The sequence below is a fragment of the Paroedura picta genome, chromosome 6 (assembly GCF_049243985.1).
Source record: "Paroedura picta isolate Pp20150507F chromosome 6, Ppicta_v3.0, whole genome shotgun sequence".
Lineage (NCBI taxonomy): Eukaryota > Metazoa > Chordata > Lepidosauria > Squamata > Gekkonidae > Paroedura > Paroedura picta.
Genome location: NC_135374.1, coordinates 12,826,079 through 12,843,275, shown reverse-complemented (window position 1 = coordinate 12,843,275; position 17,197 = coordinate 12,826,079). Strand labels below are relative to the sequence as shown.

Genomic DNA, 17,197 nt, shown 5'->3' with positions numbered 1-17,197 from the left:
GCAGAGTCTGGAAACAGTTAACTGAGATTCTACTGTTTTTAATCCAGTTGACTCCAGTCATAGAATCATAGAGTTGGAAGGGGCCATACAGGCCATCTAGTCCAAGCCACTGCTCAACACAGATTCAGCCCAAAGCATCCTAACCAAAGCAGTCAAACCAATCCCAAATGTTAATTTTATTAAAAGAAAGTAAAAAATTATGTACTACATGAAACTATATACAGTCTGGTTTAAAATTCCATAATTAAAACAAAACTCAAATCTAAATCTGCCTGTACTGATTTGGTTATGCTGCCCTATTATGCAAACGTGAATTTACAGTATAAATATCAAAAACTGGGAATTAATCTGCACATAATTAAATTACTGCAAAGTTGACCTCTTTTTATCCTGTACTGAACTCCCATTTCTGAGATGTCTGCATTTCTGAGATGCATACTTTTAATGTGCTTTTTTGGCTCGTAGTATTTCCAGGGTTTTCTGCAGAGATAAAGAGGGGGAACAAAAATCAATTCATGCCTTAATCTTCAACTGGGCATATTGCATCAAGGACACCAAACCCCCGAAAATGTGGCATATTTATGTGTATTGTGAATTAAAGGTAAAGGTATCCCCTGTACGAGCACGGAGTCACGTCTGATCCTTCGGGTGACGCCCTCTAGCGTTTTCATGGCAGACTCAATACAGGGTGGTTTGCCAGTGCCTTCCCCAGTCATTACTGTTCACCCCCCAGCAAGCTTGGGTACTCATTTTACCAACCTCGGAAGGATGGAAGGCTGAGTCAACCTTGAGCCGGCTGCTGGGGTCGAACTCCCAGCCTCATGGTCAGAGCTTCAGACAGCATGTTGGCTGCTTTACCACCCTGCGTCATAAGAGGCTCTGGTATTGGGTTTATTGGGTAAAACAAGAGTTTAGTGGCAAACAAATTTAAGGCTTAGACCAGGGTTTTGTGATGGTCCTGGAAGAATTTCCTGAATGAGTGGGAGTTAATTTGTAATATATTCTAAAAATTTGTCAAAACATTCATGGGTAGTTGCCATATATGGTCACGTCAACCTGCCCCCCCCCATGGCCAATTGCAGCCCTGGGTGGGCATATACACAGGTATACTCCCTAACCACATTTTGCATCAATGCATCACTTTGGGGGTTTCTCAATAGTAAAAAAGTTGAGAAAGGCTGTCTTAAACAGAAACACCAAAATTTAAGATATTCTTAACAGGCAGACTTCTAAAAACCTGAGATGCACCGGTTTGGATAAATCGGTTCCAAAAATACTGGTATTTGTCCAGGATACTGGTACTAGTATTGGTATTTGGATTCAGCAATATTCTGGAATACCGAATAGTTTCAGCTCTATTACACTTTTGGGGGCTATTAAATTCAATGGCAAATCCAGCCTGAGTCTACTCAGTGGAGTGGTTGTGGGGGTTTGAGGTATAGGCAACACATTTGCAGCATAGCTGCTGAAGCCTCATCTCAAAAAGAACCCCTGAAGTTTTAAACAGATGGGCCTCTGTGTGTTCCAGTGATTCCAGATAAATCATATGAGGATGCACACACACACAGTGGTGGTTCTTGACAATTTTTTGTCTTTATTGGGATCTTCCCATTTTGCGATTCTTATGCTGCCAACCAGGTCTTATATTGCAAGTGTGCATATAAGTTATTTGACCACTGAGGGAGACCCTTTAGGGTTCGGGCACATTTGTTCATGCAATATCTCTCTGATTCTGATTTTTATATTTTAAAGCCTCAGGGGAGGGTGGTATATAAATATAATTAATAAATATAAAGCTATTTTTAATCTTTATGTGCACTCAACAATGTGTATTCTTATTTTAATATTTTTTGTTCAACCTTTTGGTTCCTGACTCTGCTACCGTTGTCCACAAGCAGCTCTCGCATGCCTAATGCTCTTCAAGTAAATTCACCAGCCCTGAAGCCTATCTTGATGTCATTCAGGCAGACAAATTACATTTGAGGGCACATGGGGGAAAGGAGCAGCAAAGCCGTCCGCTGCCCGCAGCTTACCTTCTGAAATTCCTTTGCCTTCTCCCGGTTTTTGGCGTAAATTTCTCGTCTCTCTTTCTCTTCCTTGCGGATTTTCACTTCGGTTAGATTATTATACAGTCTGCCAAGAGGTGAAGAAGTTTTAACATTACCCAAAACAAGGAAAATATCCTAACCCGAACAAAAGTCAAGAACCTAAAAAGGTCAAAATAAGGGAAATGGACTTAAGCCTCTGTAGGGCAGAAGACAATTTTAAAAATATACCAATGTTTGAGTTAAAACCTCAAGGCGTACTAAGGCATGCATACTAATGCCTCCACTGGCCAGATGTTTTGGCGTTACCACCTCAAGCATTAAATAAAACCAGCATACATAAAATACAATAAATACAAAAACTGTTATATCCTGTTAGCTTCTTTACTTAATCTTTACATAAAAATGATATGATTTAAAATTATATACTCAGGCCTCTATGAACCTCTGAAAGTGCTAACCCTGGTTGAGACCAAAGCTGTTTTTACCCACTGCAGCCTTCCCCCTCGAGGCAGAAAGGGTTGGCTCAGGAAGAGCAAATGCAACTGACTTCAGAAAATAAAACGCCACGTCCGTTCAATTCCTGCCAAGCCCGGAGGGGGTTGGAAACTACCTTGACGTTCGCTGATGCATTTCCACGTCTGCCACCTTCCGGTCCTCTGCAGAGCACACTCTGACTTCCGTCACTTTCTTCAAATGACTCGCCGTTGCTCCTTGAATTCCACCGCCATGCAACAAACAAAACCAGCCTGTGAGACTATATGCAAGGGGCACTGTGAAGGACAGCTATACGGCAGCATCTTCCCAGGGCAAAAAACATATGCCTTTCTATTATTATTATTATTATTATTTAATTTTTAGACCGCCCTTCTCCAAATAGGTCTCAGGGCGGTTTACAACATAAACAGTTAAAACACAATAAAACCCCCATAAAACCCCCAATTAACATCAACAACAAGTCACATATAACATATAAGCGGCGGTGGTCACAATTCTAATCATATTTATCCAACTTCCCCCAAGTTCAGCCTGGTGGGGAGAATAATATTCAGAAGAGGGTGGCGCCAGTACAATAGATCTAACAATGATCTTGATGTTAGAGATCTCAATATTGGAGGGGATCCTCTGATGGATTATTGGGAGAGCTGCCCTAGCCTCAACCATATGCCTGGCGGAAGAGCTCCGTCTTGCAGGCCCTGCGGAAAGCTGGTAGATCTCGCAGGGCCCTTAGCTCTTCTGGGAGCGCATTCCACTTTCCCCTCTACCCCACTGTACATGCAAGGAAGGTGTTTGGATCCTGTCACCAGGGGGTTCGGATGGCGAAAAGGAATTTCTGTTGTCGAGAGGGGTCATTTCCTCCCTCCATTGCAATTCCCCATTCTGCCCCATGCTCCTTACTAGCGAGTAGCCTCTGCATGCAGGATCAGGAGGGGTTCTATGCACCGCAGTGGGAGGAGGCAATAAAGGCCCTGCTCTATAGACCCTGCACTGCTGGCAGGTCAATGAGGGTTCAAGCCACTCTCCACCCACAGATGGCTCTACCTGTGCTACTGTGTACCAGTGAGGCTTTCTGTAAAGCAGCAACTGGCCCTTGTTCTGCTAGACGCTTGCATTACGTGGCAACCAACTACATTCTGGCAACCACACGTTTATTCCATCCTCCCTCAAGGTAGTTTTGGGCAGGGTGTTCTTTCCCTCCATCTGAGGAACCTGGGAAGGTAGGATACAGAGAGAAAGACTGCCTCAAGATCCCCCAATGAGCTTCAGGGGCTGAGCAGGGATTAAAAGTGCTCTAACCACTATGCTACCTTCATTCATACTTGGATTTTACCCTTAACCTGCTGGGCCTCAGGGTGCGCTATAACAGGGGTAGTCAACCTGTGGTCCTCCAGATGTTCATGGACTACAATTCCCATGAGCTCATGGGAATTATAGTCCATGAACATCTGGAGGACCACAGGTTGACTACCCCTGCGCTATAACCTTTGATAAAGCAGCTATTAAGTGTTTTGGCACCTGCTGGAAACAGAAAAGTTTTGCCTGCCGATTTTGTCCTTCATCAGAAAGTCCCAGCCTACACAACAAGTGGCTTGGTTGGCTCCTGAAAATTACCCGAGGGAGGTGAGGTCTCTTTCGGCTTGTGAGCTTTTGCCGTTTTCTGGGGTGGCGCCTGCAGTGGAGGCTTTGCGGATTGCTGCTGCCTGCTTTTAATTTTCTCCAGTCTTTTAGAGGACCCTTCAATGAATTTTTGCTTCCGTTTCAAAAACGACTCTTGCAAGCTGCCGGGGGCAGATGGGAACTCCAAAAGCATCGCTGGGGGGAGGAAAGAAAGCAGACCGATCTGTCGATTTCTTTTAATTTGATACAACTTTTCGTAAAGGCACAAAACCAGCTTTCCCATGATTGCCGATCCTCAATAAAGCGAACACACAGTAATTGGAACAAACTAATTAAGCTGTAATCTGACTTGAAGCTTCCCTGGGTAACGATAACCATGCCCTGTACCCATAACCCCTTGCACGCATAAAGCAACGGTGTGGAAACAAGTGTTTTCACCAGCTAGAGGGCTTTTGAAATGGCACTACAGCAAATGAGTTTAAGCTCAAGGGGTGGATTTGCATGCAGATGCTGAAGCCGGGCAAGGTTGATGGGAGGGAAGCAAAGGAAACGAGCTTCCTGCTGCGGACACAGAAGTGAAGGGAGGCCCAGACACAAGAGCAGGAGCTAAAACTAGTTTGGTCGGCTCTGAACAAACGCAAAAAGCTTCGCAGCTATGCTTCCCAACCGTATTCTGCACGATCGTGTCACTTCTGGGGTTTCTCAATGGTAAAAAAACTGAGAAGGGCTGCCCTAGGGCAGGGGTAGTCAACCCGTGGTCCTCCAGATGTCCATGGACTACAATTCCCATGAGCCCCTGCCAGCGTTTGCTGGCAGGGGCTCATGGGAATTGCAGTACATGGACTTCTGGAGGACCACGGGTTGACTACCACTGCCCTAGGTGATTTCAAGCTAAAATAGTCGAAGGGAGGTTTGTTCAAAATGGGGGTTTCGCGTGAAAGTCCACAGTGATGTGGATAAAAATGGCTTTTTTTAGAAGACACCCAATGTTAAATACACACGTGAAGCCGCTACTATGGAAGACGGGCTAAAGAAGAGGTTCAGCCCTGCAGACCCAGCTAGATTCAAGGCACCACTAAAGGAGAATAACCTGGAGAAATATTATGAACAGTGGACACCTTTCTGGAACTCTGCAAAATTTTACAAAACATAAAGAAAGTGAAGCGGCAGATAACTCTAATTTTTCTTAGCACAGGAAGGAAGGTTTATTTGTCCAGGAGGGGGTGAGCTGGGTGGGAAGTCAAGTTTTAAGTTGTGAATGTTATGTTTGTGTTATTTTTGTATATATTTTATGTTGGGTTTTTTTTTTTTGTTCAGTGGTGATGTTGTCACTTGTAGCTGTTCGTATAAGCATAAAGGTAAAGGTATCCCCTGTGCAAGCACCGAGTCATGTCTGACCCTTGGGGTGACGCCCTCTAGCGTTTTCATGGCAGACTCAATACAGGGTGGCCTTGCCAGTGCCTTCCCCAGTCATTACCGTTTACCCCCCAGCAAGCTGGGTACTCATTTTACCGACCTCGGAAGGATGGAAGGCTGAGTCAACCTTAAGCCGGCATGGGCAAAGCTTTCAGACAGCTGCCTTACCACTCTGCGCCACAAGAGGCTCATTCATATAAGCATAATAAAATGTAAAAAAAAATTAAAATTAAAAAAAAAGTAAACCCAAAACAAAATGGGAGTTTCATGTGAAAGCCCACAGTGGTGTGGATAAAAATGGTTTTTTTAGAAGACATCCAATGTTAAATACACATGCTGCTTTGTGGTCCAAACAAGACCTAACACGTAATCACAAAGACCTGGATAGATCAGCGACAAGAGCGTTGTTTTGTCTCAGCCAAAAGGATTTGGAGGTTGATACGGAGCTTTAATATTGGTGGGTGGAATTCTACAACTTCATTCCACTGATGGCAGTTGTGTGGTCCGTCATAGAACCATAGAGTTGGAAGGGGCTATACAGGCCATCTAGTCCAGCCCCCTGCTCAACGCAGGATCAGCCCTAAGCATCGAGGCAAGTGGAACAGAATTGTTGGACCCAACGCATTCTGCCTTATCTCTTGGGGTGGACTCTGAATCTACTGCATACTTACTTTGGGGCCTGTGGTTCTGACAAGAATCCTCTTTGGGACTTTCAGCAGGATGCTCGTTGTGCTGAGTGGTACTGGAGTCGCTTGCCTCTGGACTTAAAGGTACAAACTCTCTGCTCTGTTGAAAGAATAAATGGCCGGAATAAGCACTGCGATTTCGGCATGATCTGCAGAGGAGGCAGTAGGAAGAATTTAGGTAAAGGTAAAGGTATCCCCTGTGCAAGCACCGGGTCATGTCTGACCCTTGGGGTGACGCCCTCCAGCGTTTTCATGGCAGACTCAATACGGGGTGGTTTGCCAGTGCCTTCCCCAGTCATTACCATTTACCCCCCAGCAAGCTGGGTACTCATTTTACCGACCTCGGAAGGATGGAAGGCTGAGTCAACCTTGAGCCGGCTGCTGGGATTGAACTTCCAGGCAAAGCTTTCAGACGGCTGCCTTACCACTCTGCGCCACAAGAGGCTCTTAGGAAGAATTTAAGGGCCGCTCAAAAAACCTATTCTGCCGTTAATGCAGGTGCAAAAGGAACAATACGGCTAAAGTGAAAAGCGCTTCTGCAGAAAACTCTGGAACCCGAGATTAGGTGTGTGACAGGAAGCCATTGAAGGCAAACAGGAACGGCACTGCAAGGAAAACTGGAGAGGTTCCAACAAGCACTGGCTGCACTGTTTTCCAGCAGCCCAACTGCACGATGCACAGCATTCAATAACCCCCACACCAGAGATCTGCAGAAACTGGCGTATCTTGCAGCGGCAGTGTTCCTTGAACAGCAGGAGGTAAGAACATTCAGAAAGGGAGGACAGAACATGCCGAGGAGTCACAGGGGCCTGTGCAGCCTAGAAGGGCTAAACATAGATGGCCTCCTGGATCTAATGTTAGATTGTGGAGATGCTCTTCTCCTTGTGCATGTGGGCCCAAAGGTTGGGAAGTATAACCACTCCATTTTCATAATATTTCCCTGTATGTGGCTTTGGAAGGGGCCAGAGATACCCTCCTCTTCTGCACTCCTCCTTCTACTGTGTCCGGGTATATCCATCCCTACCCACTTCTCTTTTCACTTTTTAAGCAGGCTGCAGATACATGGTTCTGTAGTAGAAGAAGTAGAGCTGGTTCTTATATGCGGCTTTCTACATGGCTCACCTACTGACAGTGTGGCCAGAAAGGGAAAGCATAGTTGGGGTTAGAGATGCAGGCATTACAGGAAAGTTTTCCAATTCAAGCAATTTAAATATTTAAATGATATTTGCAATAGATGACATCTAAAGGCCCGGATCTCAGGATGAGCACAGGAGTTTGACCTGGTGTCCTATGCCACAAATAGCCTAACAGGAATGATCTGTAGCACAACAGTCCTGACAACTATAAACAGACTATATTTTACATGTGTGAAGTGGAGAATTCCAGGACAAGAAGCCACACCCATGGAGATAGCCCACCAGAATCTACTAGGCCACATACCACGGCCTAGCCCTTTTAAAAACCTCTCTTTCAGAGGCAAAAACTAAGTTCTGACTTACTTTAAATATAACAGTAAGAAAGATACTATCCACCTATTTAAATCCAGCTTGCCAGATGTCAAACTATCAAAACATGAAAGTGTTTCACAAACAATGGCTTTGATTCTGCAAAGCATTCTAAGCTGGCAAGAAGATTGCTGGATCTGAAAAAGCCTGATTTTAAAAAGGCAAACCTCTGGACAGCTGTTTGCTTCGGCATGGCTCCTATGTGACGGCTGTTCCGTTGCTTCTGTTCTGCTGCCTGCTTGGTTAAGAGGTTCCAAGTCTGAGACGGCGATGCTGACGTCGTTAGAGCTGATGAGAGTCAATTCGGGCTCCTCCATAATGCCTCTCCCCATCTGCCACTCCTGGAAAACAAACATGTATTTGGCATATCAGCTGATTGAGTGGGGAACCTTTCCCCTACCATACCAGGCCAGAGCAGGGGTGAGCAAGTGAGGGTCTCGCAAACACCCTGGGGAAGGCTGTTGGGGGGCCAAGATGGAGGTTTGGCTGTTAAGTCTGGCGAAGGCTCCCTTGGGTCTGGTTTGGACAGGCTGTTCTCAGCTGGCTGGGGTGTGTGACCACCCTGACCCTGCTGACCACCATGAGATGCTGCTGGGCCAGAAGGCAGCTTGGGAGGAGCAGGGCGTGGTGGTGGTGACAGCCCAGACCGAGGCAGGAGAGGGCAAAAGGAAGGGAGGCATCAGGGGGACAAGACTTGGGAGAGAAAATGGGGTACTAGAGAAAGCAAGAAACCCTAGCAGGGAGGAAGGAAAGACAGGGAAATACAAGGAAGGGAGCTTAAGGGAGCCAGAGAAGGTTGCCACGGCAGTCCTCCTGTGAGAGGCAGTGCGAAACTGGATGGGGAGGTGTCCACTAACGGTAGCGTTCCTTCCAGTGCAAGGAGCCTTCTCCTGATACAAGCAGCAATTCAGCCAGATTATGGGAAAACCTCATGCAACGGGGGCAGGAGTGTGTCACCGTGAAGCTGCCTTCTACTGAATCAGGCCCTTGGCAGCAGCTCTCCAGGGTCTCACGCAGAGGGCTTTCCCATCACCTACTACCTGGTCTTTTTAACTGGAGATGCCGAGGATTGAACTTGGGACCGTCTGCATGTCAAGCAGCTGCTCTGCCCCTGAGCCACAGCCCCCCCTTCGGAACCAGCCAATGCTTTGTGGCAGCTACGGGCATCCTGTAATCTGTTCCAGAGATTCCACTCTAATTTAAAACCCCTTTTTAAATACTGCAAGGAAACAAAACCACACTAAACGGCTTTTTCGGAAAAGGGCCCAGGTCACGTAAGGAGACCATTTCACAATCCCTTTTCTGCCACTGCCTGAACATTGGCAGTTTTTAAGGTTTGTAGCAAAGCCCTTTGTTGCTCTCTGTAATCCTTCAAGTTCAATACACCAAAGAGGCAACATTCAGAAAAAGTTTCAGAAGATTAAAGGGTTTCTAGAGGGAATTCTAGGTGGACCAATGGATTTCTTCAGATTCAGAGTACCTTTATGGGCATAAATACATGCCCCCCTTTGTTCTCGGTTCACTCACCCAGACTGGTACGTCACTCTGCGATAAACAGGAACCAAAGCTTTTAAGGTGAGTGGCACTCAAGGGTGACCTCTGAAGTGTGTCTGGCACACCAGCATTTAGGCGCACAGGATTTTGCGCAGGACTGGCGGAGATTTCAGAGCTTGCTTCTTGAGCTGAATTAAACAGAGTCTCTCTTGGTAAAGTGCTGTGTTCCTCAACGGGATATGAAGCACGCTGAGAGCCATCCATTTCCCTGCCTTCATTTGTAACTGCAACTTCTGGTGCCGCCTTGTGCTTTGGGTCGGCTGGGGCCACAGGCAGTTCGACAAAACACGAGTCCTCTTCTCTGCCGGCCACATCTTCTTTAATGGAAGGCATCACCCCAAGAGCGTTTTTCGGTATGCCATAATCAGGCACGAGCTGACGGAATGAGCCACAATCTTCTACGGGACTCAGGCTCGGGCTAGGGAAGCTTTCAAAGGTGGAAAGGTGACCGACCCACTCCTCGACTCCTTCCAGGGCCTCACAGCCAGGCGAGATATACATATTCTCCATAGATTTTCTCATTTGTTCCAATGTAGCATGTTCAGACGTCGTGGGGGAGTCCACGGGTTTGTCAGCGCTGCGGCTAGGCTCACGGGAAGGTCTTTCTGTGAGCAAGGGCTCAAAAAAGCCTTCATCAGCTGGTGGAAACATTGAAGGCTTTCTAGTTTTTGCACTAGAAAGTTCTGGTCAAAGCAATCATGGAGGGGGGGAGAAAAGAAGGTTTTAGTCACTAATTAGACTAACAAACCTTTTTAATAAAAAGAATTATTAAGAACATGGAGATTGATTAGTCAAGCAGCAAGATATTATTATTATTTATCCGCTGCTTGTGGCCATGTGCAACAGTAAAAATCACAATATAACCCATCTCACAACCCTCCCAATACCTCAAGTCAACAGGTCCCCACCCCAGTAGGCCTGATGCCTTCGTGGGTACGTAGGAGAGGGGCCCGATAGAGCTTCCCTGCCCTGGCCTCAACCGAACGCCTGGTAGCAGAGCACCATCTTGCATGCCTTACGAACTGGGACAGTTCTGTCAGGGCTCTCCACTCTTCTGGGAGCTCATTCCACCAGGTAGGGGCCAGGACCAAAATGGCTCCGGCCCTAGTCAAGGCCAACCATACTTTCAGTCGGCCAGGAATCACCTGCCTGTTCGAACCCACAGAGCAGAGTGCCCTGCGAAGGGCCTAGTGAGAAAGACAGTCCTTCAGGTACACAGGACCCAGATTGCAAATGGCCTTAAAGGTCTTGAACTCAATCTGGTATATAACTGGAAACCAATGCAGCTGCCGTCAAACCAGCTGCGTGTGGGCTCACCATGATGTCCCCGTGAGAACCCTCACCACAGCATTCTGTACTCGTTGCAACTTCCAAGGCAAACAGATTGTTTCCAAATTGCCAGGTGCTAAATCATGGGAAACATATGATGCCTCCAGGAGAGCCCACATCTGCCCTGTCACCTAAGACCCATTCTGGGTATGTATGTTCCATTTACCACTCTTGCATCTTTACAATCAGACTTCCCCCCCCCCACACACACACACATTATTATATTCTCACTGACGGCAGAAGATATAGGCTAGATATCAGGAAACGATATAGGCTAGATATCAGGGAAAAAATTTTCACAGTCAGAGTAGTTCAGCCGTGGAATAGGCTGCCTAAGGAGGTGGTGAGCTCCCCCTCACTGGCAGTCTTCAAGCAAAGGTTGGATACACACTTTTCTTGGATGCTTCAGGATGCTTTGGGCTGATCCTGCGTTGAGCAGGGGGTTGTATGGCCTGTATGGCCCCTTCAACTCTATGGTTCTATGATTCTAAGATCACCTATCATGTAAACTGCTGGAGCCTGAAGTTAAGAGCTTTAAGATCAGCAAGGCCGGTTCTCATCTAAAGAACTGTAAGCCTCTACTGCAGTGACAGGATCTTCATCAAACAACCAGAGCAGAATTTCTCCCTACGGAAGCCAGCGGTTCCAAGGATTTACCTTCAGTTTCCTCATCGGCCTCTTTTGTTTGCAGGGCACTGCTTTGTTCTTCTGCAGTGAGGAAAGAAATGCCCATACTGCGTTCTGCTGAGCTGGAAGCGGGTAATTCGCGGCTCCTGGATGAACCTGAACTCTTGGGATTAAAAAAAAGATACAGTGTGTGAAAAACTTTAGAGGTGTTATCATGAAGATGCTAATCAAGATATTCCACTCTTGTTTCCCACAAACACTTTCGTAAGATGGTTATCTTGCCCCCTGCAAGAACAGACTTAACACTCTACATCAGGGGTAGTCAAACTGCGGCCCTCCAGATGTCCAAGGACTACAATTCCCAGGAGCCCCCTGCCAGCATTCGCTGGCAGGGGCTCCTGGGAATTGTAGTCCATGGACATCTGGAGGGCCGCAGTTTGACTACCCCTGCTCTACATTCTCTGTTTGGCAGAGAACCTTGCAATTTCCTATGAATACAAAGGGAAAAAAGGGAATGTTTCTGCACTAGAACTGATCTTTAAATGGAAACAACAAATCCTTGCTCTACCTGCACGTGCTATGCACTAAATCATAATTCCCATCGCTTCTGAAGTACCTTGCTGAGGCTCTCGTGAGAGAATCTGTGTTCAGAAAGGGGTGAAAAGTTATCGAAGTCGAGGCTGGGTTGCAATGGCTGAAAAAGTTCCGCAGGAGGGTTTCTCTCAGGATCTGAAGCATCAACTCCCACAGCCAGATCTTAAAATATCAAAAAGAGATTTTAAAAGGGTGTAAAAATGTTTAAGGAATTAAGGCAACAAAGTTGTTTATTCCCTTAACATCTGTATGCGATCTCCTGCTGATACCCAGTGCTGAGCTTTCTTGACCTTGGGGCTACCACTGGACCCAAACCTCTCCTGTCTGTTAATTCTGGTATTTGTTTGCTTACTTATAGAAATTGACAGATCTTAATTACTGCCTTAATTCAATCTCTGCTATTATCACCCAATCTCATATGCATCTTTACCCTAGCCAGCACTTCCTGGGAATTAAACCTCCCCCTACCTATATACAATGGTTGAGGATATTCTGATGCACTGTATCTGTTGAAGTAAGCGTGCACACCTTGAATAAAACTCTGTTGGTCTTAAAGGTACCACTGGACTCAAATGCTGTTCTGGGTTTAATTAAGAATGTGAAGAGGCAGAAACCGAGAACTATAAAATTTGAAATACATACAACATAGGCTTTATTAATTTAGATAAGGTAAATTATAGTGAGCATGTAAACTACAGAACGGAGTTTGAGTCCAGCATTTCATTTCTGACATTTAAAGGATCAACTTTCTTTTCACAGCCCAGTATCACAGTCCCATTAGTCTCGGAATTCTTAAGGCAATATTATGTTGGGATCAGCTTTTCCAGCTGCCGGCAGAAAATAGCTGGCTACTAAGCCCAGCAGCGATATGTGGATGCCTGACTTTCCAGTAAAATACTTAATTCAGTTCAAGAGAGCAGAAAGCTTTAGAGGCCTACACCACATATACCACTAATCCAATATACCACTAATCCTTATCTTTAACCGTTATATATTTTGGAAGAACCAATGTGGGCGGAGCAGTGTCCGGGACTCATCCGGGTGTCCAGACATCACTTCCAGCTCCACAGGCCAATTTGGCCGTGCCCAGCAAAGCTGGGTGCACCCGGATTGGGCCAGTCCCTGGAGAGACCGTCCCCAGAAGCCAGCCACATGCTCCCTGGCCACTGTTGTGGCTGGCTCCCATGGCGCCCTGGCCAGCCCGCCACTCAAGCCAGCTGGCAGCTTGCAAAGCAGGCCAGCTGGCTGCGAGGATGTTTACCGAGCCACCAGCAACAAACACAGGTAGGTTGGTGGCGCCCTCGGACAGGGGTCATTGCTAGCACCCACTGCATTCCTGGATGCAACGAGCTCTTGGGCTAGCACAGCTATAATACTCCTATGCCAACATACAGGTAGAAGAAGGGTGAAAAGTAGTTATACCCCTTTCAGAGGTGGCAGAGAGGTGTGGCCAGCTGACATCACTTCCGGGGGTCCCTGAAGCCTGAAGATTTATTTCAGGGGCTCCTCCACAGTCAAAAAGTTGAAAAAGTCTGGCTTAAGAGTGTCGGATGAAAATGTGGGAGGCTCAGGTTCATCCCTATTCTGCCAGGGCAGTTTTCAGGGTTCTCTTGAGCCAGATACTCTCTGACTTGGCCTAGCCTACCTCCCAGGGTTGCTGTGAGGATAAAAGAGATGAGCATATTCTGAACTACTTCGGGCCTTCTTGTTCCTCTGCCAGTAAAAGCCCTCAAGGGAGGCAGAAGGAGCAGCCTCTGTTTTCCTGATGCCAGAGGGGAGAGATCAGTATTTTCTCCCTTTCAGCTGCTGAACCCAGCAAACGTACAAGATATGAGAACAGGTTTAAAAACATGGACATTACTGCCTCTGGGTCGTATTGTTCTCCGCATTCTGGAAATGTTACCGTGAGACGATCCGTTGCTTAGAGACCAGCTCAAAACTCTTGTATATTTGTCGATCATCTGCTGGATTCGACTGGTCGAGTGAAGCTCGTCTTCAAAAGGAGAATGAGAATCTGAAGCTTCAGCAGCAGCACCCTGTTTGTACAGTGAAGAAACTGAGGGGTTCCAGGTGGTGTCTGCTTTCTCTTCCGTAGGAGAGCTAAAACGCCCGGGCTGTTCTCTAACCGAAGACAACCCTGAAAAATACACCACAAGCAGCCTGGTTCAGTCAGCTCAAGGAAGCTAATATGCTTCTAATCACAACCCAGGCTGAGGGGATGAAGCATCAGGATATCATCCTGTTAAACAAGAGTAGTCAACCTGGGGTCGTCCAGATGTTCATGGACTACAATTCCCATGAGAATTGTAGTCCATGAACATCTGGAGGACCACAGATTGACTACCCCTGCTGTTAAAGATACCGAAGAACCACACTGTTGTTCAAGCGATGCTTTTGACACGCAGGGAAAAGACGTACCTGTGCTGGCAAAGCTTTTGTCCGGCTTTTCGCTGGTTAGAAAGCTGGCAGCGGAAAGAGTGGATGAAGACAAACAGCTACCAGCAGCCCCTTGTGCTTGCGTCTGTGGACTTGATGGCCCCAGAGTAGGGGACCTTGCTGGATTAAGCACCACCTGGGGCGAGAATGTGTTTTTAAAAAAAGAAAAAGAGGTGCTGTTACTGCCGCCTGCCGTGACCAGAAGTGCAGCTCACGTTTACAAGGCTTCGTTCTGAGCTCAGCTCAAGTGTAGACGCCTCCATGGGTTTGACCGTCAGTAAATGTGTTGGGGTCATCACAGCTCAGCACAATCTCTCTCCAACACACACACACACACACACACACACACACACACACACACACACACACACACCCTTGTACATGCATACAGAAAGCCTCCCCCACCCCCATCCCCATCCCCCACTCATTCAGTCACTACAAACCTCAGTCACATACCATGCTCTTGTTCAGACTTGTATTGCTTCCCAGAATGGTGTTCTAGATCATGCACCTTATATATAGACCTGCTGGTCTTTTTTTCGGTGCTCAGATTTGGCTATTTCTCATCACAGAGCCCCTTGAATCAGAGGATCTCAGAAGAACAGCAAAGCAATACCTCTGCAGGGACAGTTTGCAGTATTCTGTCACCCCTTTGTGAGGCACACGCATCACCTACTGGCCTTGCAAAGCCAAGGAACGAGTCCACCCCAAGACCCCCTATTGGCAGGGGTGGCCAAACTGTGGCTCTACAGAAGTCCATGGACTACAATTCCCATGAACCCCTGCCAGCATGCTGTGGCTATTGACTAATGCTGCACCACTGCCACCTGAAGTTTTTGAAAACCAAAAGATAATATAACCCTACTACAGTCCAAAATGTATGGGAAAAAATGGTTAAAGCCACACAGCCCTCATTATGACTCTCCCGTTTATGGGTGAATTTCAAATTAATGTTTCAAACCAATCGCTTTTAAGAGCACACACATCAGAAAATCAGGGAAGCAGGCCACTTTCTTTAAAAATGCACCCAGAACATGTTACATCTCCAGCGTGACTGACCGTATTGTATTGTGTCACTGACAAATCAGGATAGAGAGGTGGTCGCCTTCCAGTAACAGTGGCATGACGTAGTAAGCCTTGATCCATGAGAGAACGCTCCCTTGGGTGAACTGGGAATCAGAAATATTTTAAAAGGGAAGAAAAGGATAAAGCATATTTACTCAGAGCAGGACACAATTGTCAGCGATTCATTATTTATCCAAATTTTAGGATCAGCAAGCTTTATATGGTGGACCTTATTCATGCATTGATTTCTGCTGGTGTTTACTTCCTCTGGTTGACTCAGCCTTCCATCCTTCCGAGGTCGGTAAAATGAGTACCCAGCTTGCTGGGGGGTAAACGGTAATGACTGGGGAAGGCACTGGCAAACCACCCCGTATTGAGTCTGCCATGAAAACGCTGGAGGGCGTCACCCCAAGGGTCAGACATGACTCGGTGCTTGCACAGGGGATACCTTTACCTTTACCTTTATTACTTCCTCTGCATTGTATGGTAGTTCCCTGGGTGGAATAAGGAGATGCAGGCCTCACAGGGCAGTACCCTTACCTTATCCCCTTCCCTGTGATAATATATTTTAAAACATTAGGGGGCTCGAGCAGGATGTTTCCCGTTTTTTCCCCAGCTGATACTCAGCTGTCCTCCTCACTCCCAGTTTCTGCAAACCGATAACAATGCTCCGTTCTTGCAGGGACGTTTGTTCTCTTTCCTTTTGAATTCACAAGCTAAAAATCTTCTTCGTACCCAGGGGTCAGGGAGCCACCAAGTCCCCGGGGTTGCATTTGAGGAGGCAGCGGAAGGGACGGACCAGAACCAATGGGATGAGATTAATTCAAAAGAAATTCCATCTAAACATCCGGAAGAAGTTCGAAACAGAGTGGAAAAGGCTTTCTCGGGAGGTGGGGGGTTCTCCATCTTTGGAAGTTTTTAAACAGAGGCTGGAGAGCCATCTGACGGAGAGGCTGATTCTGTGAAGGTTCAAGGGGGTGGCAGGTGACAGTGGATGAGCGAGAGGGTTGGGAGTGTCCTGCATAGTGCAGGGGGTTGGACTAGATGACCCAGGAGGTCCCTTCCAACTATTATTCTATTATTATGAAGCTAAACGATGTGGTGCAAGTGTTGTTGCATCGATGGCGCTTTGGATCCTGCCTGATATTAACCTGCGCAAAAGGGAACCATTCTCACCTCGATCGCACGAGCTGCTGGCATCCGTCACCCACTTCTCGTGCCATGATCGACTCGAGTAGCTCCTGAGACTTCCACTAGAACTTTGTTCTTCGGCATCTGCTGTAATTCTTAGGACATCCGTTTCTTCGTGAAGGGATCCATCCGCCTGAGCACCAGACTGAAGCTCGCCAGCAGGCGACGTGAGCAAAGTGTCTCCAGCAAGAGATTCTCTGTAACCTGAAATGGTCACAAGCGGCACTCAAAGTAGGAACATTTTTTTTAAAAAAGCAAAAGCAACCTAAGTACTTTCTCTTTAGAAGATATTTTGTTTCCATTAGGAAGCTCATTTTCTTATTGGACTTTAAATAATCTTTTTTTTTAAGTAACCTCATTCCTCAGCTCTGCCAGGCTTTGTAACATGACCACCTTTTTGATGTTTCTCTCTGTTCTATGATCTACTTAAGAATTAGGACATTCGCCTTTTCTCAATGATTTCAGACACTATTTTTAGACCACTGGTTATGTTAGCATTTCACAAGTGCCGGTGCTTTGAATACCTGCATTCGCTGCAAAATCTCAGTATCTTTTTGCTAATGCACAAACATCAGATATATAAAACCATTTTTATAGCTCTATCCTTGTTCCTGGGACTTTTAGCAACACA

The 17,197-nt window shown here is 46.5% G+C and overlaps 1 protein-coding gene and 1 non-coding gene across 7 annotated transcripts in view; both read right to left on the bottom strand.

Moving 5' to 3' along the window:
• Nucleotides 1-157: 157 nt before the first annotated feature.
• Nucleotides 158-17,197, bottom strand: part of CEP295 (centrosomal protein 295) — a 39,220-nt gene continuing 22,180 nt past the window's right edge. For 5 of the 6 annotated variants that reach the window (XM_077341452.1, XM_077341450.1, XM_077341451.1 and 2 more), the window contains 13 exons: nucleotides 16,552-16,770; nucleotides 15,370-15,479; nucleotides 14,293-14,446; nucleotides 13,778-14,011; nucleotides 11,897-12,036; nucleotides 11,311-11,443; nucleotides 9,298-10,007; nucleotides 7,938-8,111; nucleotides 6,251-6,365; nucleotides 4,158-4,358; nucleotides 2,659-2,758; nucleotides 2,034-2,133; nucleotides 158-480 (listed from right to left, as the gene is read on the bottom strand). In XM_077341452.1, the coding sequence (XP_077197567.1) occupies nucleotides 442-480; nucleotides 2,034-2,133; nucleotides 2,659-2,758; nucleotides 4,158-4,358; nucleotides 6,251-6,365; nucleotides 7,938-8,111; nucleotides 9,298-10,007; nucleotides 11,311-11,443; nucleotides 11,897-12,036; nucleotides 13,778-14,011; nucleotides 14,293-14,446; nucleotides 15,370-15,479; nucleotides 16,552-16,770 (2,429 nt within the window). In that variant the 3' untranslated portion in view covers nucleotides 158-441. Of the gene's footprint in view, nucleotides 481-2,033; nucleotides 2,134-2,658; nucleotides 2,759-4,157; nucleotides 4,359-6,250; nucleotides 6,415-7,937; nucleotides 8,112-9,297; nucleotides 10,008-11,310; nucleotides 11,444-11,896; nucleotides 12,037-13,777; nucleotides 14,012-14,292; nucleotides 14,447-15,369; nucleotides 15,480-16,551; nucleotides 16,771-17,197 lie in introns of those variants that run through there. The other variant, XM_077341453.1, reaches the window with a different exon arrangement.
• LOC143840874 (small nucleolar RNA U2-19) lies at nucleotides 14,794-14,885 on the bottom strand. Its single transcript, XR_013232464.1, has one exon. It is a non-coding gene; the product is annotated as a small nucleolar RNA U2-19 (small nucleolar RNA).